The 27981-nt window shown below is 43.2% G+C and overlaps 1 protein-coding gene across 1 annotated transcript in view; it reads right to left on the reverse strand.

Moving 5' to 3' along the window:
* LOC117461051 (proprotein convertase subtilisin/kexin type 4-like) overlaps positions 1 to 27981 on the reverse strand; it is a 249012-nt gene that overhangs the window by 160514 nt on the left and 60517 nt on the right. Inside the window, exons 5-6 of the mRNA XM_071205815.1 lie at positions 25758 to 25858; positions 15308 to 15410 (exon numbers count right to left, since the gene is read on the reverse strand). Of these exons, the coding sequence (XP_071061916.1) occupies positions 15308 to 15410; positions 25758 to 25858 (204 nt within the window). The remainder of the gene's footprint in view (positions 1 to 15307; positions 15411 to 25757; positions 25859 to 27981) is intronic.

A 27981-nucleotide genomic window follows, 5' to 3' on the forward strand; every position in this document is an offset into this window, starting at 1 on the left:
GGAGTGTGGAAGTGTGTAGTCGCTGAGTGTAGTGGCATGATTGGGGACGAGTGAATTCAAATGAGCGTTGGAGAGACCCCACAATGTGCCAACGACTCCCACGCCAGCCTGCCAACTGTGTGACAGACAACGTCACTTACGGGCCCCGCAGCCAGCGCAGGGTGCCATTACAGGGGCCTACGCAAAACCAATATTTATCCAGGCAAATGGTTCTCTGGAGGGAGATTACTGATTCAGACACAAGAGTTGCACTCCGGCAGTAGGCGCTGATGCAGTCCCACTACAATAGGACAATCGCTCATTTGCTGGTTTCATTGGTTCATTGAGAGCAGTGATTGGCTCCTTTATTTATAACCATGCAGATTACAAGCAACACCACCAAGAAGAATCTAGGTTTGCTTTTACAATCAGCTTCTGTGACCAAAATGACGAGTGAGTCAGAAGTTAAACCAGGCACCCTGATCCGAGTTTCTTTCCTGCAGGAGAGTGTTCTTCAATCATACGTTTTATTCAACTAACTTCTTCATCTTAACTTCACAGCTTGTCTCTTCTCCCTCTGTGTGAATACCATATCTCAGTTCTTTCGTATGTGTAGTCTGTCCTTGTTTCAGGTATCCGTGGAAAAGAGGATGCTTGGTATTCAAAGTCCTACCAACAAATGGCAGCACTTGAACTTTGCTCAATGTCTTCTCTCTGATCTTCTATATTCACTCCAAACGATTTTACACTTCACCTCTAATAAGAACATTAAAAAGTTTATCATTGCACTCCCACGGCACTGTCAGACTCGCCGTTGAAATAAATGCGGCTGAACAATATATGTCGTCTTTTTATTCCATGCTTTCTTGAGTTGTCCTCCAACTCTTCAGTCAGAGATTTGCTAAACTGACACGCCAGATGTATTTCTTAACTTGGCAAAAGTCACTTGGCAGGTGATTGGTACATCATCCTCTGACCAGATAGATAAGCTAACAGCAACTAATCTAGTTTATGTAGGAGTTGATAGGGAGCGGGCTACAGAGGTCTGCTGAAATAACTTTGTTCTTACCTAACTCTTACTCTGCAGCTGGAAAATATCAGAGCCAATGCAATAATTCGGCATTAACTCTAGGTCACTGCCATCTGGCAAAGATAATCAATACATAATGGATGGATGGATGAATTTAACACCTATTGTGCACTACCAGGGTATGGTGTGCTGTGGTTTACCAGGGTTACGATTCTGTTTTATTCCTGGACAATTATCTGATGCCAGTGGAAATTGTTGACTGTAAAGAAAGATCCAGGAGCAATCTAGGAGACAGTCTTGTAAACACAGTCACTTTATAGAGTATTATTACAGAACAATGTGGGCTGATCACGCACGACGATATAGCTGTGTTTTTATAGTGATATCAAGCTCAAAAATCTGACTTTATGCAAAATAACCATTGCATTACATTATTACATTGCATTTAGCTGACGCTTTTATCCAAAGCGACTTACAATAAGTACATTCGACCAGGAAGACACAACCTTGAAGAAAACAGAATCATATAAGTACATCAGGTTTCATAGAGCCAAACATTTCAAGTGCTACTCAACTGGCTATAGATAAGCCAGTCCTTTATTAGTATATAAGTGCTCTGTTAGCAGTTCTTTGTTAGTAATTCTATCGCTCGAAGTGGAGTCGAAAGAGATGAGTTTTCAGTCTGCGCCGGAAGGTGTGTAAGCTTTCTGCGGTCCTGATGTCAATGGGGAGCTCATTCCACCATTTTGGAGCCAGGATAGCAAACCCACGTGTTTTTGCTGATGGGAACTTGGGTCCCCCTCGCAGCGAGGGTGCAGCGAGTCGTTTGGCTGATGCAGAGCGTAGTGCACGCGCTGGTCTGTACAGTTTAACCATGTCCTGGATGTAGGAAGGGCCAGATCCATTCGCAGCATGTTATGCAAGTACCAGTGTCTTGAAGTGGATTCTAGCAGTTACCGGAAGCCAATGAAGTGAGCGGAGGAGCGGCGTGGTGTGGGAGAATTTAGGAAGGTTGAAGACCAGACGAGCCGCTGCATTCTGGATGAGCTGCAGAGGTCGGATGGCACATGCAGGTAGACCAGCCAGGAGGGAGTTGCAGTAGTCTAGGTGTGAGGTGACGAAAGCCTGGACCAGAAGCTGGGTCGCTTTCTGGGTCAGCTGGGGACGTATCTTCCTGATGTTGTAAAGCGTGTATCTGTAGCAACGGGTTGTAGCAGCGATGTTTGCAGTGAAGGTTTGTTATCTAGGATCACACCCAGATTCCTTGCAGTCTGAGTCGGGGAAACAACAGAGGTGCCGATGTTGATTGTCAGGTCAAGAGTGGGACAATCTTTTCCCGGAAGGAAAAGCAGTTCAGTCTTGTCAAGGTTGAGCTTGAGGTGATGAGCAGACATCCACTGAGAGATGTCAGCTAAACAAGCAGAGATGCGTGCGACCACCTGGGTCTCTGAGCGGGGAAAGGACAGAATTAGTTAGGTGTCGTCAGCGTAGCAATGGTATGAAAAACCATGCGGGCTAATGACTGATCCGAGCGAGTTTGTGTACAGGGAGAAGAGGAGGGGACCAAGAACAGAGCCCTGAGGGACCCCTGTAGTTAATTGACAAGGGTCGGACTCTGACCCTCTCCAAGTTACCCTGTAGGTGCGGTCTTTGAGGTATGAGGTGAGGAGGGAAAGTGCAGAGCCTGAAACTCCAAGTTCTTGGAAAGTGTGAAGGAGGATCTGATGATTCACCGTGTCGAATGCAGCAGACGGGTCCAAAAGGATGATGACAGAGGAGAGGGAGGCTGCTTTAGCAGTGTGCAGTTCCTCAGTGACAGCAATGAGAGCAGTTTCTGTGGAGTGACCTGCCTTGAAACCAGACTGGTGCGGATCCAGAAGGTTGTTCTGATGGAGATAACAGGAGAGTTGTTTAAAGACAGTGCGTTCAAGTGTTTTAGACAGGAACGGGAGGAGAGAGACAGGTCTGTAGTTTATAACATCAGACGGGTTGAGAGTGGGTTTCTTCAGGAGAGGGTTTACTCTTGCCTCCTTGAGACTGTTTGGAAAGTGACCAGAAGTTAGAGAAGTGTTGATGAAATGGGTGAGAAAAGGTAGAATATCAGGAGCGATAGTCTGAAGGAGGTTTGAGGGGATAGGGTCCAGAGGACAGGTGGTAGGGCGGGCAGAGGTAATGAGGGTAAGAACCTCACTTGGCGAGAGAGGGGAAAAGGAGGTTAGTGTGCGGGAGGAAGGAGGGTCTGGTGACCCAGTGGTGAGTAAAGGTGAGTCAGAAAAAGAAGAGCGAATATCATCAACCTTTTTTCTAAGTGGTTTACAAAGTCGCTTGACAGAAGGGAGGAGGGGGAAGGGGCTTTGGGAGGTGAAGAGGGTGGAGAAGATGGAAAATAGTTTTTTGGGATTGGAATAGGAAGATTGGATCTTATCTTGAAAGAAAGTGCTTTTTGCCTGAGAGATCGAAGCAGAGAAAGACGAGAGGAGAGCCTGATAGGTTAGGAGGTCGTCGCGGTGTTTGGATTTCCACCATTTCCGCTCTGCTGCTCTAAGGACGGTTCTATTAGCACGCAGTGCGTCATTTAGCCAGGGAGCAGGAGGGGACTGACGAGCCTGCCGAGATGTGAGAGGACAGAGAGAGTCCAGAGAGGATGAGAGAGTAGAGGAGAGTTTCTGCAGCAGAGTTTGGAGGCAGGAGTTGGAACGAGTCAGAGGAAGGGAGGGCTGAGAGCACCGATGAGGCAAAGGTAGGGGAGAGGGAACGAAGGTTACGGCGGACAGGTGCAGGATGAGAAGAGATTAGTTTGTTATGTTTGGAAAGGGGTAGAGAGAATGAAATGAAGAAATGATCGGAGGTGTGGAGCGGGTTTACAGAGAGGTTAGAAGTAGTGCAGTTCCTTGAGAATATGAGATCAAGGACATTGCCAGCTGTATGAGTTGGTGGGGACGGAGACAGTGAGAAAGCAAAGGCGGTTAACAGAGATGTTAGTTCGTCTATCTTCCCCGTCTGGAGGTTAAAGTCTCCGAGAAGTACAGCGGGAGGGCCAGTTTCAGGGATGTGTGAGAGGAGATTATCCAATTCCTCCAAGAAGTCCCCCAAGGCGCCTGGTGGACGGTAGAGAACAACAATGGTTAATTGTATAGGATGGGTTACTGTGACGGCATGGAATTCAAAGGTGGAAGGAGTGAAGTTAGGTAGCTTGAAGAGGGAAAAGCTCCATGTGGGAGAGAGCAGGAGATCAGTGCCACCTCCTCTGCCAGTGGGTCTGGGTGTATGGGAGAAGGAATATGCTGTGGAGAGAGCTGCTGGGGTGGATGTGTTGGAGTAATCCAGGTCTCAGTGAGAGCAAGGAAATCCAGGGTCTGCAGGGAGGCGTAGCCAGAGATGAAGTCAGCCTTAGGAACAGCTGACTGGCAGTTCCACAGGCCGCCTGAAACTAGATGCTGGATCTCAGTGGAGCATGTGGGATAGACGAGAGCAGGCCGGTTATAGCGATTAGGAGATACACGGGGATTAGGAGATACACTGGGCTAGTGATAATTGCGAGAAGACACATGAACAGGAATGGAGAAAATACACATGATTATAGCATGAGGGGCTAGAAAACTAAAGAAAAGAAAACACCAGCGGTAATTAGCTCAATCAGAGGAGGATTTGCCTCCTCTTTGCCACCCTCGTGACTCTCGCAGGACTCCAATGTCTTTGTCAGTCTTCGGCTGTCTAACGCTCCAAGAAAGAGCTACCTAAAATGGATGCCTGATTGCTGAGTTCTCACAGCTGTGGGGCCACGCCCCTCTAATTAGTTAACTCTCTACAGCTGATGGGCGACAGCAGAGTGTCCCTGCCTATATTGTAATGCAGGGTTGAGTGACCCACTGAGACCTGTGTAACAGGTTCGGTTGAGCAGATCTGAGATTTAAAATCTCTCAAAAGCGCCGTTTTAGCTACAATAACTACAGAACAATTATACAGAGTAGAATAAATGAAACAGAGAAGTCTAATTAAACAAGAATATAACTTACAGTGGTTGCTGCGTCAATAGGTAGTGTCGTCACCCGGTCTAGATGCACACTGTCTTTACACTACATTGCCTTGCCGACATAACAGTTATCTTCACCATTTACAATACCCTACATCACTTGTCTATACCCTATCCCATACACTCTTTAATATCAAAGATATTGCAACTAAAGTCATACATTTTTTAAGAAAGCATCTACAATGCCAGCAGCAATGCCAGTGGCAGCCACAGTTTATTGATGACACTGATTATTTGTGATATTTCTCTCAAACACAGCATATTATGAGCCTTCCGCACGAGTCCCGTTATGCTCAATCCATTCCTATTTTCTATTTTCTGCAGCAACACAATCTCATTTGGAGGATTCAAAGAGTTATATTTGATTCTGATGCATAGGCCAAAAATAACATTAGACTTTTCAAGTACAAAAAGTTGCCAGCAGCAATGCCAATGGCAACAGCTGATTCCTGGGGCAGCCTATGTTGCAGATTAAACCAAATACTGATGTAAGGATGGGTTTGTGAAAAACATGGACATGTTCTGCTGATGTGAAATTCGGTAATGCTTGCATTTCTTATCCATCTTCGGTGTTTTTCCTCGGGCTTTAGTGATGAAGTTTTAGCTTTAGTTCCTTTTTCCAACAAAGTGTTCTTCAGTTGTAAACACATTGAAAGTGTAGCACACATGCATCACTTTCTGTGCATAGAGCAGTGTTAAAAAAAAAGTACTCAGATCCTTTACCGGAGTAAAAGTAAAAATACTATGGTCTTAGTACTCTAAGTACTCTACTACAATTAAAAGACCTGAATTCAGATTGTTACTTAAGTAAAAGCAGAAAAGTATTTCCATCAAAATATACTTTAACTACAAAAAATAAGTAAATACTCATTCTGCACAATGACGCATTTCAGAATAACATAAACTACAGAAGTAAATCTACTGTAAGTATTGAAAGTAAAAGTACTCATTATGCAGACTGGGTTGTTATTGCGGTTACTAAATTATCCTTTTTATACATGTTAGAGCATTTTAGCATTGTACTTTGTCAGTGTGGACCAATTATCCGGCAGTGGCTCAGTCAGTAGGGGCTTGGAATGTGAGACATAGGGTCGCCGGTTCAAGTCCCCGACCGGACCTAAATATGGAGTGTGGACTGCTACTTGGAGAGGTCCTAGTTCACCTCCTGCCCTGCCATGGTGCCCTTGAGCAAGGCACCGGACAACTTACTTAGTTACTTTCCACCATAGGCAAATACCAAGAATCAGCCGTAGGGAACATTAGAAAAGCGGGCCTTATTATGCTTTTTACATGGTCTGCAAAGGCTAAAGTTACCTCCAGAGGGAGTTTCTCTCCCACACACTCCCCCCCCCCCCCCTGCCTGAAATCTTGTAGTACTTTGTTTACTTACTAAACATACAGTAGTGATATCAATACGTAACACTCGTGCTTCTATTAGCTAGCATCTCCAACACATTGAACATGATAGGCTGATAAAGGGCGGGATAAACAAGTGGTTGACAAATCACCAATCGGAGTAGACTGGGCTCTGGTTTCAGACAGAGGGTGAAAAGAGGTGCTGCAGCAGAGAAAAATAAAGAGCTTTTTGAACAGCATAAACATAGTAGAAGCACAAAATACAAATATGAACCTGAATATGAGCATGATAGGGCACGTTTAGCTTAATCAACACACATTTTATTAAAACACTTATTTTAACACCCTGGAAGCAAACTTTATTATGATTACATAACACATTTGGTAACCGCAGCCTTAGAGGAGCACTTGGTGAAGTTATAGAGGTGGAGAGGAGAAAAGGTTTACGGGGTGATGGCGGTCAGATAAAACAGCTCCGCACTCGCTTCAAGGAAAGGTTAATGTCTCTCTCTCAATTTCTCCATCTCTCCCTCCCTCGCTTTCCCAGCTGAGGTCTGTGTGACTTACAGCAGGTCCAGACTGCATTAGATTAAATCATAAATTACCCACCCACCCCCATATCTGCATCCCCCCCACCCCTCTCCCTATCTCACTCTTCCCTCCTCTCCCTATCTCAATCTCGCGCTCCCTTTATTCTCCTATATTCCATTCCCCATGTATTTCTCCCCAGCTCTAATCATGATTCCTTTTTTTTTTTTCAGCCTCCGTTCATTTATTTTGCTTTCCCTGCACTCTACAATATAAATGCCTTCCTGTTAAGAGACAGTGGGTTTGGACAGCAGGCCATATGGGTGAAGGCTTGTGTTGTTATGTGTTGTAGGGTCTTCACTGGGGGTGTTGCAGTCTATGTGGGGTACTGTATAGGCCTTAATGCTGATATCTTACTGCATGGGATGTCCTGTTTTCTCAGTTTGCTATAAAACTCCTGGAGTGAAGAGTTATCATGTAGGTTATACAGGTGTACAGTATGTGGTGCACAGGAAAACTATCCATCTTTAGACAGTTATAGCCTTTTAGTCTGTTTTAAGCCATTCCAAAACCACATGAGTTGTGTAAGGGAAAACGGTGAGCAATGTGTTTTCCTGCTCTAATGTAAAGGTTATCATTTCCTACTAACTAACTTAATGCTTAAAGTAGTAACAGAGCATTACCGCCAAGGCCAAGGAACACACCATTAGCTCACTACAGTCGGATGGGGTTACAGATTACAGTCAAAACAAAGACTAGCACATCCACTGTGGAGTGAACAGAAATGTTTAATCGGTTCAAGAAATGCTTTGAAATTACTGTCAAGAATAAATGAGTTAAGTCACTGAATAAATCTCTCTTAAAATAAAGGAAAATAATTTACTTTGAAGAAAGTAATTTACACAGCTGCATCTAAATAGTCAAATCAGGACCAATCCGGATCGGCTATTGAACACACAGGTAAAACACTCACTTTAAGATGGGTTATCGATGAATCGTAGATCCACCTGAGGGGAATTCTCTTTCAATGGCTGTGCTTGGTGCCGGGAAGACAATTCTGTGCAACCAGAACCAGACTTTCACAATTTAAAATAAATCCCTGCTAGTGGATTAATTTTCAGATTCTCTATTTTAAAAACGTCGCACCATCATTTACATTTCTGATTTCCCTGAAAAACACAAAACGTAATATTCTCATTTTCTTCCTGACCGCATTTAGTTCGATTTTGACTACTGGCTGTTCTCATGAGTTCATAAATATTTGTATTTTGAAGGAGAATACAAAAAAAAGACACGAAAATGTTCCGGAGACACGATCATTTTCCGGAAACAAATTCAAAACCCTACACATTGTGTAGTGTGTACTATTATGGACTTGTACATCTAACTCTGTTTAGTTTAGTCGGGGATATCAAGAGACATTGAGAAGTTTTATTTAGTATATGTTTCCCTCTCTTTTCATTTGGCACTCATCATTTATAGCAAATATGGTTTCCTTCTTCAGGTTTCTTTATGTCCCATGTATATGGTTTAAGTAAATGCGGCTCTGCCCCCTAGTGCACACACTAATGTTCTGTCCATGTACGCTGACAGACACCTATGTGAACGTGTGCACACATCGTCAGTTATTGTTTATAGACTTACAGTCACAGAGGCATGTTCCAGGCTTAACAGAGCGTTGGTGGGATAAGTAAGAGCCCAGGCAAAAAACAACATTCCCTCCATTCAACCCCCACACACCTTGCTCCAGTGCTCCGCTGGAGGAAAGAAGAGGAATAAAATAGTGACCCCGCCACGAGCAGCTCTCTTTTCTCCCCCCACTGTTCTCCTCTTCCTCCCCCTTGCCGCGTGAAATCAAATTTCCATGTGGCTCCCGTATCTGTTGCACAGCGAGGTGATTTATCAGGGATGCAAAGAGCATGCAGAAACAATCTTTATTACATCCATTTCCTGCTTGTCAGCCGGGATCATGTTGGCTGTTCATTAAAGGCGCGGCGCAGGTGAGGAGAATGCATCCCGATGCCTTGATAGATTGTCTGCTCCCCTGTGGTGACAGCAGCTGGATGGATTGAACAGCGGGGGGCAAGGAGGGAGGAAAAAAAGCGCTGACTCCGTCGCTCCCCCTGTCAGACACACTTTTACATCGCCGGCCAGTGTCATTTCTACCAAACAGCCACACATGCATAAGCACACTCCTGACACTCTTTGGACTTGGGCCAGGCTCCAGCTTTAATGCACGGATGCATACAAAGCATGAGTGTGATATAAATATACACACGTTTCTCCTATTATGAAGGTGTCTCTCTCTGCTGAAAACACCAGCCTGATTAAAACCCTATAGGGATATAATACTACTATTACTTGCATTTAGCGATTTAAACAAAAGAGAACTTATTCATATACATATTAACTTTAATAACCAGGAATTACACCCTTACAGGTCCTTTTGTGTTGGACTCACTTTGTTTAGCTACCTGTCTTTGTTGCTCGGTGGTGAAGGATAATCATGATAATCATGCTCTTAGTTTGTGCTACCTCAACAGCAGCCGGCTGTGTTCAGTGGTGCGTGTGCGTGTGCGTGTGCGTGTGGTCTAGCATTACTATACTTGTGGGGACCTACATCTGTTTACATAGTCACGTGTGGGGACTGGCTTCCCTCATTTTAGGGTGAAGACTTGGTTAGGATTAGGGTTAGGGTAAGGGTTAGGTTAAGGGTTAGGCATGTGTTGGTTAAGGTTAGGATAAGTCTCCAGGAAATGCATGTAAGTCAATGTAATGTCCCCTGAAGTGATGTATACATGGTGTGTGTGTGTGTGTGTGTGTGTGTGTGTGTGTGTGTGTGTGTGTGTGTGTGTGTGTGTGTGTGTGTGTGGTGTGTGTGTGTGTGTGTGTGTGTGTGTGTGTGTGTGTGTGTGTGTGTGGTGTGTGTGTGTGTGTGTGTGTGTGTGTGTGTGTGTGGGTGTGTGTGTGTGTGTGTGTGTGTGTGTGTGTGTGTGTGTGTGTGTGTGTGTGTGTGAGTGAGACACCTTTTTCCGTGCACAGAGAGATTCTGGAAATGATGGTTTGTTGTGTTTATATAATGGAAAATACAGTGTGGGCTCAGAAAGCAGTAACAGTTATATGATTGTTTCTACATAAGTTAACAGATATTACGTTCATATGTGTATAATATAGAAGTTTTCTTCAGTATTAATTATTTAAATGAAAGAGCTGTTCTTTTTATCTAACTTTTGGATACTTTTTTTAGATGACAAATAAGATCATTCATTTAGATAATACATTGTTAATTTAGATAATACATGTTTTTTATTAATTTAATAGTTATCATTTAGAATAAAGAATAAAACGTTTGGTGTAAAATGTCAGAATAATAAAAAAAAAACATTCAAATAATATCTTTCAATATCAAAGATATTTAGTTTAATATCAATTACATGATAGGAAAACATGTATTTCTATATGTAAGCGGCTGAAAATAAAAGGATTTTCACTTTCCTGTAGTGTGCTATATGGATTTTAGTGCATTTAAATGGTCTTCAAAGGCTGACATCCGAAAGTTCCCTCTCAAGTGTAATCAACATTGTTGTATACGCTGACAAAGAAAACTACGTAAAAAACAGTACAGTCTTAAAAAGTATTAATTATGTTATCCAAATTGACTTCCATCCATGTATCTGTGGACGCATTCAACAGTATGACAGTAGAGTAAATGCTTTCCATGTTGTACGGACACAGCTCATTAAGTCAATCAGCCAAGGCCGTAGAATATCAAAATACAGCTCTGCCTCTTACAGCAGCTACGTAAGCCTTCATAATCAGCCATACCATGTTTTATCACACCTCCTACATCAACAGATAAACACATGCAGCATAACAACATACAGTACAGTACGGCTCTGTGTCTATATTAGGCTCACATTATTCCCTCAGTGGACTGATTTTCAAGGTACGACTATAACATCCCACCATCTTCATCTCATTCTAATTCCCTGTAGGCCTACATACATAGAGAAGTGCTACAATGTGTACATCTGCTGCAGAGGGCACTCAATAGAGGATTGGCTGAAATGGATGTTTACATGTGTCATGTCATCATTTGATGCTCTGAAAAGAAGACAGCATTTGCACTCAGTGTGACATAAAACTACTACGTGAATGCAATCTGTACTCAAAAAGCTTAATGAGTGATCTTTGACACTGCTCCATTTTCTTCATGTATATTCCCCCTCTTATCTTTTTCTCTCCATCCATCCATGATTCTACCTCCCAACCCCATCTTATTTTTAGCCTGTGTCTCCGTGTACCGATGACATGTAATGACAATGGCGTAAGCACCAATCGATATTGGAGTGCTTTTGGGATGCTCGGGCAGCAAGGACAGAGGCCTGTGTTGAAAGCATAGGTTGAAAGCAGGGTGACAGGGACACTGTGGGGCTGTGGTGGGCTAAGGTAGGGCAAGGTGGATGCCATTTCACTGATGAATATATCTCAGCCACTCCTGAGTAATGAGTGCTGTTTTTTGTGATGTACATTATGTGACAGTTGTGATTTATTTCTCATATGAAAGGGTCTAAGGCCTCATTTCTTAAAACATGCGTAAAACAAGATCTAAATGTGTGCGAAAAGAATAACTTGTAGACAGAAGTAGCAGCTGAGATACAAATAAAAGATACTGTAGATATATTGTCATCTTACTTTTCTTAATGAGTTGTTGGTCAATAAAACATTGAAAAAAGCCCATCACACTATCACAGAGCCAAAGGAGATGACATCGAAAGTCCTTTTGTGTCTGACCAATGCAGAAAGATGTTTACTAAGAGGTAAGACCAAGGAAAGCAACTGAGAATCAAGCACATTTAAATAAAAATACATTACAATAATAAAAGTATTTTTTTTAAATAAAAGTATATGTTCTCTTAAATAATTAAGGATCATAGCTCTACTTTTTTTACAAGGTCGACAGTTGTTTTTTGTGTCTGCACAAACAGACTATCTCAGCAATCATTACACGTGTGTACCACTAGGGATTTGTTGGTACCCATGGTCAGAAACAGTTATTAAATGAGAGCATTTGCCCGCGTTAGTGAGTCGTTCTATAATCTAAATGCGTTGCAATTCATTACTCAGATCATTAAAACAACACATATCTGTTCCAGAGTTGTCGTATCAACTCATGTTCTCATATAACTAGAATGCACCACTAATTGCCAAAGTGAATGTGCCTCCACCCTGTAATTCGGACACACTTCATAATGTAACAGGTTATTCCTTGGCCTATGCTGCACCTTTTCACCAAGTTGTTCTTCCTGTAATCCTGCTGACAGAGAGAATCTAAAACAAGGAGTATATGCGGCAGTAAAAAGCGTACACACCTTTTTTGCACAACATTTTGTAGGTTGTCAAATGAGGCTTCAGATTTGATTGAGCTTTGTCTTTAAGGGTCATGCTGATGTCCATGAAGAACAGACATAAAATGAATGGGGCAACAGTGGTCGTTTGAAGAAGGAGAGGCAGTAGAACAAACAAAGACAAGTGAAGGTGGTGAATGTGATTCACCACTTGTGCAGCACCAACCCCAGATGCCAATTACATTACCTCTAAAACAGAGGGATTGGATTGAAGGGTGGAGATATAGAAGGAGAAAGAGGAGGAGGTGAAGTGGGGGGCTTTCACTCAAAGAAAGATAATTTATTTCATTGTGATATTAAAATCAATAGCATCGACTGAAAGGTGGCTAAAGGTGAGCGTGTACATGATCCTTCAGCTGTGAGAGGCAGAGAGCGAGGGAGGAAGGGAGAGGGAAGGACAAAAAGAAGAAGGGTGGCCAGTGGAAAGAGTCACCTCCTAGTTAACAAAGAGGGAACAGGAAGAAGCAAACAAAAAGAAAAGAGAAAGAAAGAAAGAAAGAGATGGAGAGAGAAGGAGTGAGGGAGCTCTTGCCCGGTGGAATCAATATAGAGAGGTAGAGCGGAGTACAATAGCCTCAGAGGAGAGAGGAGATTCAGTGGTGCAAGTCTAATACTCACACACACACACACACACACACGCCCTCTCTCTGAATCCTTTTTACTTGCCTGACATTTCCCTCTATATCCTTCCTCTATTTAATTTCATTCTCTTTTTCTTTCGCTCGCTTGCTCATTTTGTATCCAAGCTGCACCCCTCGCCACACACACACACACACACACACACACACACACACACACACACACACACACACACACACACACACACACACACACACACACACTGAGTAGCTGTCTGTATGCAGAGGGATGCACGGCAAAGCAGTCCACCATAATAGCAGCATCTTTCATCAGTCATGTCAGAATGAACACACATGTATGGAGTGTAGAAAAACACCCCCCCACACAAACATACCGTTTCTTAGTATAATGACACTTTTAGAAGACATTTTCCGAGTCCACTTCCACACACTTACTGCAGAGTCAGAGGCACTTGGATGCGGAGTGTCACATGAACACTTTAGTGCACACATACAAAACAGCACGCTCCAACTCTACTCCAGCTCTATCAGCACTTGAGACTAGTGAGGCTTCAATTAGTTCTTGATGAATGAGCCCAGAAGATGCCGCTCTCTCATTTCCCTTGTTGCCAGATATCCCAGCAATCAGAGAGAAATGAATTCTCATTGTGGCGTGACTGAGACGAAGATGACGGTGGTGGTGGAGGAGCTGGAGCACCAACATAAATCACTCACCCTCTCCACGAGGACCAGAGTTCAGCTTAATCACACCAAACTTGACGAGACTTTGTATATTTAAATACTTTTTGGGTAGTGCTCGTCTTAGCTTGAAAGCTGGGTTATTCAATTACCTATGAAACCTTTATTTACTCAAAATGTTAGTTGTCTTAAAGAGGCCCTATTGTGCTTTTTGGGTTTCCCTTTCATGTAGTGCAGCGGTTTTCAAAGTGTGAGGTGCGCCTACCCGGGGGGCGCCGGAGAGCTTCAGGGGAGGCGCAGCGTGATAAAAAAATAACGAGAAACGGTGAAATCTAGCTAGTTAACGTCAGCTAACTTTATGCGAACGGCAACATGGATCAACTTTTAGTGAAGTTACCTGAAGTGAGAGAGGAGACAGCGTGTGGCAGAAAACGGAGGAAGTATGACCACGATTATTTGAAGGATTTTCATGGACCGGTCCTGGCAGGGGCGGACTGGCCATCTGTGTGTTCTGGAGAATCACAGAACGGCTGGTCGTCAGCGGGCCGCTGACGGATGGCTCGGTTCGCTGACGGCTGACACCGCCCTCTATTTTAATTGTAATAAAACTTACTTTGATCAAAAGCAAGTACCGGTCAAGGCTGCAGCCAGAGGATGATCTGCGTTTACTCCTGTCTACATTGCATCCCAGCATCATCCGCCTGTGCGCATCAAAGACGCAGACTCATTGTTCCCACTAAAGTAGGGGTGAGTCTAATAAGGAGGCAAAGTTGACGCTCAGTGTGTTGCCGGGAGCATATAAGGATTTATCCACGATGTTGAAAATGTTACAAAAAATTCAAACATAAAGATAAAAAGGTTTTAAAAAGTTGTTTGTTGTTTTAAGGAGGTGACGCTACTCAGCCAATCAAATCGGTGCAGTCAGTGAGTCAGCACGATAGATTCAAACACAGAGACAACACAAGAGGAGAGAAACAGTCGGAGTCATTTCAAATGGTGTGCTCAAAAAAGAGAAAGGGAGACGGAAAACAGAGCATTTAATGATATGTTCTCTTACTGGGCTCACCTTCCCACACTTTGAAAACCCCTGATGTAGTGTGTTATATTGATTTCTGTGCATGTAAATAGTCTGCAAGAGCAAAATCCCAAATGTTCGTCCACACACTGCCTGAAACGCCTCCATTGAAATCCTTTGTTTACTTGTGTAACATAATGACATCACTATGTAACAATTGCGCTTCTTATGGGTGGTACTTCAACACACTGTACATGATAGACTAAGAGGCAGGACATCTCTAACGGTTGACGCATCACAACAGAGCCGGCCAGCTAACCAATCAGAGCAGACTGGGCTCTGGTTTCAGACAGAGGGTGAAAAGAGGTGCTGCAGCACAGGCAATGTGATACAAATAAAGACCTTGTTGAACAATAAAGCATGAAGACATGTCACAGTAGAGACACACAATACAAATATGAACCTGACAATTATCATAATAGGGCCCCTTTAATGTTAAAATGTTATTTTTAATATTGAGAAAGGAGTGGTACATACCCAAAAAGAACACAAGCCAGATGAGTTCTGTTACAAACTAATATTGCTTTGCTTGTAAAGTCCAAAATAGTTCACAATATTCTTAATTTGTGTACCTATTTAAAAGGTCATATTAGTGTGTGTTGCATTGAAGGTAAGACTCACCATCATCTATGATGCTGACCACCACTCCAGCTCCGGTGATGTCGTTGCTCCAAACTGGCATCACATTCAGGTCCAACCCACTGCTGTACTGGCCCTGTGCAAACTAACCCACAAACACAGCATTGTTATTAGAGCTTGAACATGACGACAGCAATGAGATTGTTAAACATAACCCCGAATGCATCGCTGACTAGTAGTAGGTGTCTTTTGAGGACACTTAAAGACTTGATAAAGCGCTATGTAAATACAGTCCTTTTACCATTGAGTGTGTGGAATGTCGGATGTATTAAAGTCTAAAAGGAAATCATAACGGCGATGCACACATTAGAGGAGGAATGTAAATACTTGTGGATCGTCTGTGAAAAGAAAGTTATTGAATTTGTTTGTGCAACAAAGGAAGCCAGTAGGCGTGCTCTGTGAGACTCATTAAAAGAGCGCAACGTCTTTTACGCACGGCCTAAAAACAAATAAATAATGTCGGACAATCCCAGGACTTCTGCTGACGCAGAAACATTGTTAAAATCACTCAAAGCCTCCCGCAGTGGGAAATTAGGAGCATGCACAAGGAAAATGAACAAAATGAAGGCCTTGCTTGTGGAGGATGGGAATGTGGAACATGATGAAGCTTTGGAAATGTTTCAACCAAATATAAATGACTTGTGCAGTGTTCATGAATCCGTACAACAGCTTTTATCAGAGGAAGAGAGCCAGGAGGATCATGTGGACTGGTTTGAGCCAAGAATGACACATTTTGAATATTGTATGAAAGATGTGAATGTGTGGAAAAGAGAAAAAATCGCAAAGATTCATCCCCAGGACAGTATCTCTAATGTTTCACACAAGTCAAGGAGCTCAAAAACCTCTTCAGTCTCCTCGGCATGTATAAGAGCGTCTGCTGAAAAGGCTGCTCTGTTAACCAGAGCAGCTGGATTGAAGAACAAACATGCACTGCTATTACAACAAGCAACACTAAAAGCTGAACTGGAACAAAAACTGGAACAAATGGAACTGGACACAGAAATTGCAGCATCTGCTGCACCCTCTCCAAAATCCTAACCACCCCACCCCCAAGCATCATGATCGACAGCTTCCCTGTATCCTTCACCAGCCAAGTCAAAAGACTTGGCGTCATCCTGGACAGCACCCTTTCGTTTGCACCCCACACAAAAAACATCACCCGGACTGCCTTCTTCCATATCCGCAACATTTCCAGACTCCGCCCATCCCTTTCACAATCCAGCACCGAAATCCTGGTTAATGCATTTGTCACATCCCGGATTGACCACTGTAATGCTATCCTCTCTGGCCTACCCACAAAACTACTCAACAGACTCCAAATCATTCAAAACTCGGCTGCCCGGATCATTACCTGTACCAAATCGTCTGACCCTCATCCAACTTCACTGGCTCCCTGTTCAGCACCGGATTGACTACAAACACCTTCTGCTTACATACAAAGCCCTCAACAACCTCACCCCCACCTATCTCTCAAACCTCCTCCAGGAATACACCCCCTCCCGCTCCCTGCGCTCATCCTCAGCCAGACTCCTGACTGTCCCCACCTCCCGCCTTAGCACCATGGGAGCCAGGGCTTTTAGCTGCACCGCGCCCAGGCTCTGGAACTCTCTGCCTCCACACATCAAACAGTCTGACTCCATCACGACATTCAAATCCCACCTGTTTAAACTGGCCTACTCACTCTAAAACACATTCAACCTGCTATCACAGATCCCCCTCTCACTCCGTCACTCCACACTCTTGTCTTGCCTGTGTTATGCTTTTATGCTGCTGTATTGCCTTGTCAGTTTGATTAAGTTGTGTTCCGTTTTTGTTTTAGCTGTTTTAACTTTTAAATGCACTGTAAGGCGACCTTGGGGGTCCTGAAAGGCGCCTCGAAATAAAACGTATTATTATTAAAATAAAGGTTCTGCAAAGCATTGGCGTGGAGGAAAACATTGAAGATCAAATTCAAGATGGAATGAATGCTTATGGAGGAAAGCAAAGAAAAAAAGCACAGACACGTTGGATCCTGAAATCTCAGCCATGGAGTTCATGCCATTGGGTGCAGTGCCTAAACTTCAGAGGACTGTCACTAATCTTCGCAGCCCTCAGCGACCCACAACACAGTTTATACCTTTTTAAAATGCCCACAATGCATAGCTCCACCCAACGCAATAAAACCCATGATAACCTCAACACTGTTAAACAGAGACAGAGAGATATTGATGACCTCATCATTATGCAGCAACGACTTACCTTGTTACCAACAATGGAGATAAAAGTGTTTGATGGTGATCCACTTGAATATCAGACCTTTATGCGAGCATTCAAACACCTTATTGAGGAGAACAGCTAGCAGTCATGACATGCTCTACTTTCTCGACCAGTACACTTCCGGCCAACCCAAAGATCTCGTTCGCAGCTGCCTGCATATGGATACCCAAAGAGGTTACACAGAAGCCAGACAGCTATTAAAGGAGCACTTTGGGGACGAGATCAAAGTAACCAGCGCCTATTTGGAAAAGGCAATGAACTGGACATCAATTAGACCGGATGATGGCAAAGTGCTTCAGGCATATGCAATGTATTTAAGAGGATGCTGCAATGCTATGCAAGATTTACAGTACATGGATGAACTAGATATTCCTTCCAATCTAAGATCAATAATATCTAAACTCCCTTACAAACTGAAAAAAGAAAAATGGCGGACAGTGGCTTATGATATATTACAGCGAACAAAGAGGAGAGCTAGATTTCCTGACCTTGTGGAGCTTATGGAAAAACAAGCTAAAATACTCCTGGACCCATTATTTGGGGATATACAGGATCGCCACATCTCTAGCCCAAGGATGGCCACTAGGAGCCAACCCATGAGCCACAGAACACCTCATCGCAGCAGCATGTGATCAGGAGAGCAGCGCCGCACCATCAAACACAGAGAAGCGTGGCACCTTCAAACAGCCACAAGGGGGCAGTCCTGCTGGATAAATGGTTATTGTTTTGGATGTTTGATGATGGGTCATATGAGCAGGAACTGTAGGAAAAGGCTGACATGTCAAACGTGTCAAAAGAGTCACCCAACAATACTTCACATTGACAGTCCACTTCTACAAAAGCCTCCCCCTACTGAAACAAAAGGAGCTTGGGTCAACAGTGCACTGTCTCGGCTGGTGAAGCCACCACTGGGGCCGGTAGGGATTGTGCCCTAGCCATAGTGCCTGTTCGAGTCAAGGTTCACAAAGGAGATAAGTTTATCTCAACCTATGCTTTTCTTGATCCCGGCAGTTCAGCGTCATTCTGCACAGAGAATCTAATGAGACAGCTGAATCCCAAAGCACGAAAAACGACAGTCGTTCTACGAACAATGGGTCAGGAACGACTTGTAAAGAGTTACGAACTCAAAGGATTGGAGATAGGACATTTAGATGGCAGTACTTACTTGACCTACCTCAGGTGTACACACAGAGTAAGATTCCTGTCTCAAAAGAAAATGTACCTACCCAAAAGGATCTGGAAAGATGGCCTTATCTAAGTGACATACAGCTGAAAGAAATTGATGCTGACATAGAGCTTCTAATAGGAGTTGATGTTCCTAAGGCAATGGAACCTTGGGACATAATAAGAAGTCAAGGAAATGGACCATATGCAGTCAGGACAGTGTTTGGATGGGTGGTGAATGGACCACTCAACACTTGTACTGCTGTGGAATCCGGACCTGTGGTCACAATAGTCAACAGAATATCAGTAGCCAACCTGAATGATCTCCTCATCACACAATACAATCAGGACTTGTCGGAAAAAGATTATGAAGAGAAGAAGGAAATGTCAGGTGAAGACAAAAGGTTCATGGAGATAGCATCAAGCTCAGTAGAACTCAAGGATGGACACTATCACCTACCCTTGCCTTTTCGAAAAAAGGACATAGTTATGCCTGACAACTACAAAATGGTAAAACAACATCCTCTAAATCTCCTAAAGAGGTTTAAGAGGGATGCAGAATATGCCATGGAATACAAAACATTCATGGAGGATGTGTTAAAAAGGGGTTATGCAGAGAGAGTGCCACCAGAACAGCTTAACAGGAATGATGGACAGATATGGTACATACCTCACCACGGTGTTTACCATCAATAAAAGCGCAAACTTAGAGTTGTGTTGCACTGCATCATGCAAAGGCACATCTCTTAACAAGGAACTTCTCCAAGGTCCAGACCTGGTGAACACTCTCATTGGAGTTCTGCTTGGATTCCGACAAGAACAAATTGCTTTCATGGGGGACATCGAGGCAATGTTCTATCAAGTGCAAGTCCAGAGAGAGCACAAAGACTTCCTTAGGTTTCTGTGGTGGCCAGATGGAGACACTGACAATTCATTGGAGGCATATAGAATGAAGGTCCCCCTCTTTGGTGCTGTGTCCTCACCTAGCATTGCTAACTATGCTCTCAGACAAGTGGCAGAAGACAACAGCTTCAAGTACGACGAAGATGTAACTGAAACAATCAATTCCAACTTTTACGTTGATGATTGCCTCAAATCAGTGGCCACAGTTGAACAAGCTATTAAGCTTATCAGAGACCTCAGCTATTCAAGGATCTGGACTTTGACAGGGAAAACATGCCAATTGAAAGAGCACTTGGAATCAAATGGGATACAAAGAAAGACTCCTTCATATTCAAAGTCAATATCAAAAACAGAGCTCTTACCAGGAGAGGGATCCTCTCTACAGTCAGTTCCATCTACGACCCATTAGGATTCCTCTCCCCATTTATCCTTAAAGCCAGGAAGATCATCCCAGAAGAATACTCAAAACAATGGCAGAAATGGATCACAGAGTTGGAACAGCTTAGCAGATTTCAAGTACACAGGTGTATGAAACCTGAGCATTTCGGACCAATCAGGACTGCAGAGCTTCATCACTTCTGTAACGCAAGCGAAAAAGGTTACGGCACCACCAGCTATCTCCGCTTTACAAACAGTATGGGAAGGGTCCATGTTTCATTTATTTTGGGAAAATCCAGAGTGACTCCACTCAAACAGATCACAATTCCCAGATTGGAGCTTACTGCAGCAACACTTGCAGTAAAGGTGGACAGGATGTTGAAAAGGGAGCTTAAAGTGGACCTCAACGACTCAACCTTCTGGACAGATAACACCTCTGTCCTCGGATACATCAACAACCAGACTAAACGATATCACACATTTGTGGTAAACAGAGTTTCAGTGATCAAGGACCTTTCTCAGGAGAAGCAGTGGAGGCATGTGAGCTCCATGGACAACCCTGCCGCATGTAGAAGACTTTCTAAAGACATCAAGGTGGATAACAGGACCTAAGTATCTGGAAAAGGAAAAGGAATATTGGCCAAAAACACCCAACAACCTGGGCCTCATTCCATCAGAGGACCCAGAGGTTAGAAAGGACGTAGCAGTTAACAGTTTGAGTGTCCACGAAACCAACCCAACCAGCAAACTGTTTGAGTATTACTCATCATGGAGCAGACTGCAGAGAGGGGTTGCTTGGATACTTAAATTAAGGGGAATTATTCTTCTGCTAAATCAAAGAAGGAAATCTGAAAAGCTGACCTTGCCCCAGATTGGACTCTTTTGAAATCCTTAAAGGACAAAATGAACAAGCTAAAGTTGACATTTGGATCGCAACATCTGTCTGTGGAGGACATTAGAGAAGCTGAAAAGTCACTAATTCACTTGGAGCAAGTTCCTGAGAGAAGTGACGTCTTTGCTCAATCAGGAAGCTGGACCCAATCTTAGTGGAAGGCATGTTAAGAGTGGGAGGACGACAAAGCAAATCGGCAATACCAATGGATCTGAAGAACCCCATTATCCTGCCCAGAGACTCTACTGTATCCAAACTGATCCTGGGCCACATCCATCAGCAGATTGGACACTCGGGAGAAGCCACATGCTCTCAAGACTAAATCAAAGATTCTGGTTGCCTCGTGCTAACTCGGCAGCCAGAAAGATAATCAGAGCCTGTGTTTTCTGCCGAAGAATGCTAGCCACAGTTGGAGAGCAGAAAATGGCTGACCTCCCAGAGGATCGGGTGTCTCCAGATCTACCACCCTTTACTCATGTTGGTATCGACTTCTTTGGACCCCTGGAGGTTAAACGAGGCAGAGCAAATGTAAAACGTTGGGGAGTGATCTTCACCTGCCTTGTGAGTCGTGCCACACATCTGGAAGTTTCGAGCTCATTGGACACTGACTCCTGCATCAATGCTTTGCGCAGATTCATATGTCGCAGAGGGCAGGTGACAAGCATCAGGACAGACAATGGCACAAACTTTGTGGGAGCACAGAAAGAGCTGAGAGCTGCTCTTAAAGACCTGAATCAACACAAGATTCAAAATGCATTACTCAGGGACGGACTAAAATGGACTTTTAATCCGCCATATGGAGCCCACCATGGTGGAGTTTGGGAGAGGCTCATCAGACCTGTAAAAAAGATTCTGTGTTCCATTCTAAATGTTAGAGACACAAGTTATTATTTAGTTATTATTTAGATTCATAATGATGGAAAATGATTTATATTGCCATCGTGAATATATTTTGATGAAATGATTGTTCATTTCAAATCGTAAATATGATCTGTATCCTACTTTCCGGTGTTTATTTAAGTGAGGTAATTGAGGACAGCCGCGGTGCTCTGAGACCTGATGAGACGGGGAGCGGAACAGTTTTTCGACGGCAAATTGTAAACGGAAATGAGTGTTGCAAATTGGACTGCAAAGTATAGTTTATATAAGAAAGTATATCACCGAAATATTGATTTAGATTTGTTATTTTGAGACTGTTTAAGTCAATACTTTTTTGTTAATAAATTACATTTTTTGACTGAAAACCTTTGGCTGCTTATTGCTTTGGATTGCGTGTCGTCAACCCCGCTCTATGGTGGCAAAAGGAAACCTTGGATGCCACTACACCCACTTTCAAACAAACATGAACAAATCTACGTACATGTGCAGAACAAAAACAGCAGCATGGTCATGCTAGAGAGTCATGGTTGCAACTCCCATGAGCTTTAGTGGCCCAATAAACATCTATTCACTTAAATACACTAACACTTACATATGAATATAATAACACACTGTTCCTATACAACTTTACATGATACAGATGCACACACATATTATACACAATAGATGCACACTCAGGGAGTGAACAAACTGTCTTACCAAAAATGTCAGCAGCTGTCCACACACATGCACGGACACACACACGACCAATTTGATATTCAAAGTGAGTGTTCCAAGAGGCTTCAACTCTGTTATTGTTATCATGATGAAGAGAGAGAGGAGAGGAAGAGAGTGCACAATGGGGGAAAAACGGCTCAGTAAGGGGTTGTGTGTGTGTGTGTGTGTGTGTGTGTGTGTGTGTGTGTGTGTGTGTGTGTGTGTGTGTGTGTGTGTGTGTGTGTGTGTGTGTGTGTGTGTGTGTGTGTGTGTGTGTGTGTGTGTGTGTGTGTGTGTGTGTGTGTGTGTGTGTGTGTGTGTGTGTGTGTGTGTGTGTGTGTGTGTGTGTGTGCCTAGGGAATGATGCTTTGTAGTGTGAGAATAAAGTAGATGAATAGAAGCAGCTAGCATGCTAACGTCCACCAAAGCACGAGGACCGGCCCTTGGGAGGGAGCGGACACACACACACACGGACATTCACACGGACACACACAGGTGCAAAACAACTGAAACACTCCTTATTTTACTTGGTTATAAGCCAACATTGAGGCATCTTGAACGCTGACTCACTTCACACTCACTGTCATGAAGTGAAAGTCAACAACACAGGCATCACACGTACACACACACATAATCGTGCACGGAATAATTATCATTCTCTGAAGCAGTGGAACACAAGCAATCCTATCTCTCCAGCAAATATACTCATTGACACACACACACGAATATATACATACAGAGTTGTAGAAAAGTGAATGCATAAAACACACACATGCAACAACAAAACTATCTCTCTGCCTTTATTTTGGCTGCCCCTCAGTTATAGCATACAACACACTTTTTACTCTCCCTCACACACGTGTACATCATCTGCAGCCAGCACGTCCAGGATGCTGTATGGATTTCAGCAGCTTTGAACAAGCTCCTCTGGAGGAGCTGGTCTCAGCCTATAAGCAACGATACAATGGAGTCCACTTGCCTCGTGTGTGTGTGTGTGTGTGTGTGTGTGTGTGTGTGTGTGTGTGTGTGTGTGTGTGTGTGTGTGTGTGTGTGTGTGTGTGTGTGTGTGTGTGTGTGTGTGTGTGTGTGTGTGTGTGTGTGTGGGTGTGTGTGTGTGTGTGTGTGTGTGTGTGTGTGTGTGTGTGTGTGTGTGTGTGTGTGTGTGTGTGTGTGTGTGTGTGTGTGTGTGTGTGTGTGTGTGTGTGTGTGTGTGTGTGTGTGTGTGTGTGTGTGTGTGTGTGTGTGTGTGTGTGTGTGTGTGTGTGTGTGTGTACGGCTCACTCATGACATACACACCAGCTTCTAGCTAACATACTCACACATACAAGCCTGGTCCTGGCAGGCTACCAACCCTGAGCAGATTACTGACCCTCAATCAATATCCACGTCCACCAGAGGCTGATTAAACACAGCAGAAGGAGAGCAGGGGAGGAGGGCAAGAGAGGGTAGGGGGGGCTCAATTTCAGAAATGGTTTACATTTTTCTTGATTATTGAGGAAATGACGATGAATGTGTTCATGCAATTCGCTATATGGTTAGCGTTAGCTTTAAAAATGTACTTCCCCATTAACAATCTTGTCAATTAAGATTACAATTTTAGACCATATGCGACGAATCGTACTCTGGTAGAGAAGCTGTGTCAGATTTTCTGCCTCGTTTCATATCCCTCCTCCCTCCCTCCCTCCCTCCCTCCCTCCCTCCATAGATGTCTCTGCCACTCTCCGCCCCCATCCTGACTCTCACCCCACCATCTTGCCCCGAGAGCTGAGGTGTCAATCAATTTGTTGCCGTGGTGAATGTGTAGCCCCGCCTCTCTCCCTCCTGCCTCTGTCAGATTACACCCTTGCACGTCAGTCAAGAACATCCTGTGTGTGATTGGCTAAGCCCAGGAGCCTGCTATGTGAGTGTTTGTGTAGGGATACTTGGCAGTACCCTATAAATCTGTTCAGGTGTAATACAATTATGCATGTCGACTATAATCTTGCAATGTTGGAAATATTGAAGTTCACACAAATGTTATGCGAACTGGGACACAGTAATATGTAAAAGAAACATGGACATAAAAATATATTTGTAGGAAGGGAAAAAAAGAAATTCGATGAGCTGTCTGATTGCTCCTTGAAATAAGACTGGCAGCAAATAGATTAATACTTTCTCTTGCGGGTTTACCACAAGGTGAGTTCCGCACACTCACAGCCTGGCTATGAGTGTGTGTGCACAGGCTGAGTTCTGCTGTGTCTCGCTGTCTCGCAGACCCCACGCAGCAACCAGGATACAACACCAGTAACCCAGCTCACACTGTCCGCTCCTCGAGCCTCAAAGGGCGGAGCAGCGAGCCCCGCAACGTCCCGCCAACACGGCACCCAGACCCCACGCAGCATTCTCATCTGTTTGTCATTACTGGTGTCCTTTTCTGGTTGCTAACGCCATTGTAACACATAATCACTGATGTTCCGCTGTAACGGACTCATCAGAACAGAGTGGGCGAGCTGACCAATCAGAGCACAGTGGGCTCGTAGGGAGGGGGGGGGCAGGTGCTCCAACAAGCCGTTTAGGACAGATAGTGAATACACATACTATACAGTGATGCTGTGATTTTGGAACATTGAACAATGTAAATCTATTCTAGTAGACCTTAACAATGGAATTCTGATCAGTAGAAATGGCCATGTCATGGGACCTTTAAAAAATATTGAGAAGAATTGCAGTCATTATTGAATGAGGGGAGAACATTTTTAAATGAATTCATGAGGCAATTTTGGTTCATTGTTGCCATTATTTTTTAGAATGGGAGGCATTTAAGCTATAACACACTTTGTTTGCCTCCTTGATTGTGTGTTATGGGGCAAATACTCAGACTGAAGTTATTGTAGTACTTTACTGTAACAATTCTTACATTTTCATATAAAAACATGTGTTGTACTGCTGTTGTTCTGCACCAACACATATTGTCCAAACCATGTGAACAAAACAGTTGTGAAGGGATGATGTTGTATGTTGCAGCACAGTTTGTGTGTCAGTGTTGCTCCGAGCCTCATCAATCCCCGACATCTTTCTCAGTTCAACATGGACAACCCTTTCACCTCGTCTCCCTCTTCCTCTCCCTCTCTTTTCTACTTCCCTCTCTCTTCTGTCTCTCTCTCTCCAGTCACACATGAAAGCCTGCCTGACTCCGGCCTGTCAAAGGAACATCCTTCACCATGAAGTAGAGATGAGAGAGGAGAAAGCTTCCTGATCGGAACACACAAAGAAACGCACACCCACCAGTTCCCACTGCATGGGCCAGAGCGGGTCATTGAAGGTGAGGGACTGGTCACTCTTTTTCTTCTCCTCCGGCTGCCTGTCAGTTGCTCTCCTCTGGGAACCTGTAAGCACACAGACCCATCATGTGTGGAGTTTTTTTTGTTCTTGTTTTGAACTCTGACTTCAGGAAGTCCCTGGTCTCCAACCAATGGTGAAAGGCCTCCCAGATTCCCCTTCTCTCCAGTGAGGTGGAATACTGCCGGCAGATTAGCATACCATTAGCATACCATTAGCATATCATTGCTGCGGCACAGCTTGGCTCGCTGTCTGTCGATGTGCTATCGGCTCATCAAGGCCTGCACCTCTCCGTACACTTCATGCACTCACTGCCACACACTCTCTCTCTCTCTCTCTCTCTCTCTCTCTCTCTCTCTCTCTCTCTCTCTCTCGCTTTATTCACATTTTCAGCACTGCACAGCACCCCATCTCACTGCCATCCACACTTTTCTCTTTCTCAAATGATGGATATGAATCAGTTTGTTTCATAACACACCGTATGTATTGCAGAATTAATTAAGATCACACTAGTTGGGAAACCTTGTTTCTGAAATGACTGGAATAAAACAAAGCACACACATGAGCATGAATATATTTCAAGCATTAGTGGGGGGTAATTAGTGTTAATATAGAGGGTTATGGTACATGTATTGATCCTAAATTAAATAAATTGCTTATGAGATTCTCTGTGGTTTAGTACTCCTTCTGTAACAAGTTATTATGGACACAGTAGCCTACACTTTTAGTTATAGGCAAGGCAAGTTTATTTATATAGCACCTTTCAACACAGGGCAAATTCAAAGTGCTTTACAAAAAATGAAAGACATTAAGAAAATGGCATTTAAAATCAGTCATTAAAAAGAAAAGATAATAAAATAAACATTAAAAGAAAAAATACTTGGATAAAAGTTACAGTGCAGTTTAAGATGTGAATGGTTCAATTAAAAGCAGCGGCAAAAAGAAAAGTCTTTAGTCTGGATTTAAAAGTAGTCAGAGTTTTTGTGTGCAACATAAATTATAAAGTCACAATCTATAACGTGTGCTAAGACAGCTTTCAGGATGGTCATTGCCAATCATTATTATTATTTAGATGATTTTTTGGGAGCATAATGGTTTCAATTTAGGGACAGTGACGCAAATCGAATAGAGGTGAAGTAGAAAATAAATCTAAAATGTGCCAACAATGAATAATCAAACTTGTTAATCAAACACGCTCATCTATTAGCGATGGTGTCAACTAAGTAAGTGCTGACAGTCACATTTTTGCAGGTAAAAAATGAAACCGACGAGGAAACATACCAGAACCTAACATGTAAAATCACTTTTTGTTCTTATCCGAAAGGGAACCAGAGCACAGTAACCAAGACCAATCAGAACTAAGCATAATTACATCCAATACAACATTTCGGTTACCCACAAAGACTAACAGAGAGAGAACATCAGCCGTATCAACAGTATGATCAGGCATGGTCACAAATAAAGGCAAGATTAGGCTATTGACCTATAAAAAAAGTGATAGAAACCAATCTAAAAGTGAATTTGTTATAGAGCGAAACTTAAGTTCGAGATGTTCCAGTATGTTGGTATCAAGGTAAATCAGGGTATATGCCATCCATACCAGCTCAAATAACAGATCAAATTCTGATCCTGTCTTTACTGTACTGTGTTTATAGTTCATCACAAACTGCTAATGGTGCAACACTGCACTCCACTACGGCAGCCTACAGTAAGAACACATTTAGGTATCACTAATAAATGTTAAATTCCATGATTGACCTAATGGCGGTAATACTAAAATGATGATTCTGTGACAACACTGTACAATTGTGAGTGAACCAAGTGTCTCTTTTGTTCCAACAACTTATCTCCTCATCTACTAAACAGTTCTGTCTGTTATGTCAATGTGTTAGATTCGTATTGGATTTGAATAGATATATATATCCAGGAGTAAAAAAGAAGGATCTGTACTGCTGCGAACTGAGAATGAACCTTTAAAAAAAAAAAAGGAAATGTGAATCAAATCACAAAAAACATTTAATAGCATCATTATTACTGATTATACTGAGTACACTCATATCGGTAAGGATCCACACGTGTATTACATATATTCAAACACAGACCTAAAACACTACCAAATCCAGTACGATTCGGAAGAGCCTAATAAAGCGACTAATAAATACAATAATAT

This window comes from Pseudochaenichthys georgianus, chromosome 16 (assembly GCF_902827115.2).
Source record: "Pseudochaenichthys georgianus chromosome 16, fPseGeo1.2, whole genome shotgun sequence".
In the NCBI taxonomy this organism is placed as follows: domain Eukaryota; kingdom Metazoa; phylum Chordata; class Actinopteri; order Perciformes; family Channichthyidae; genus Pseudochaenichthys; species Pseudochaenichthys georgianus.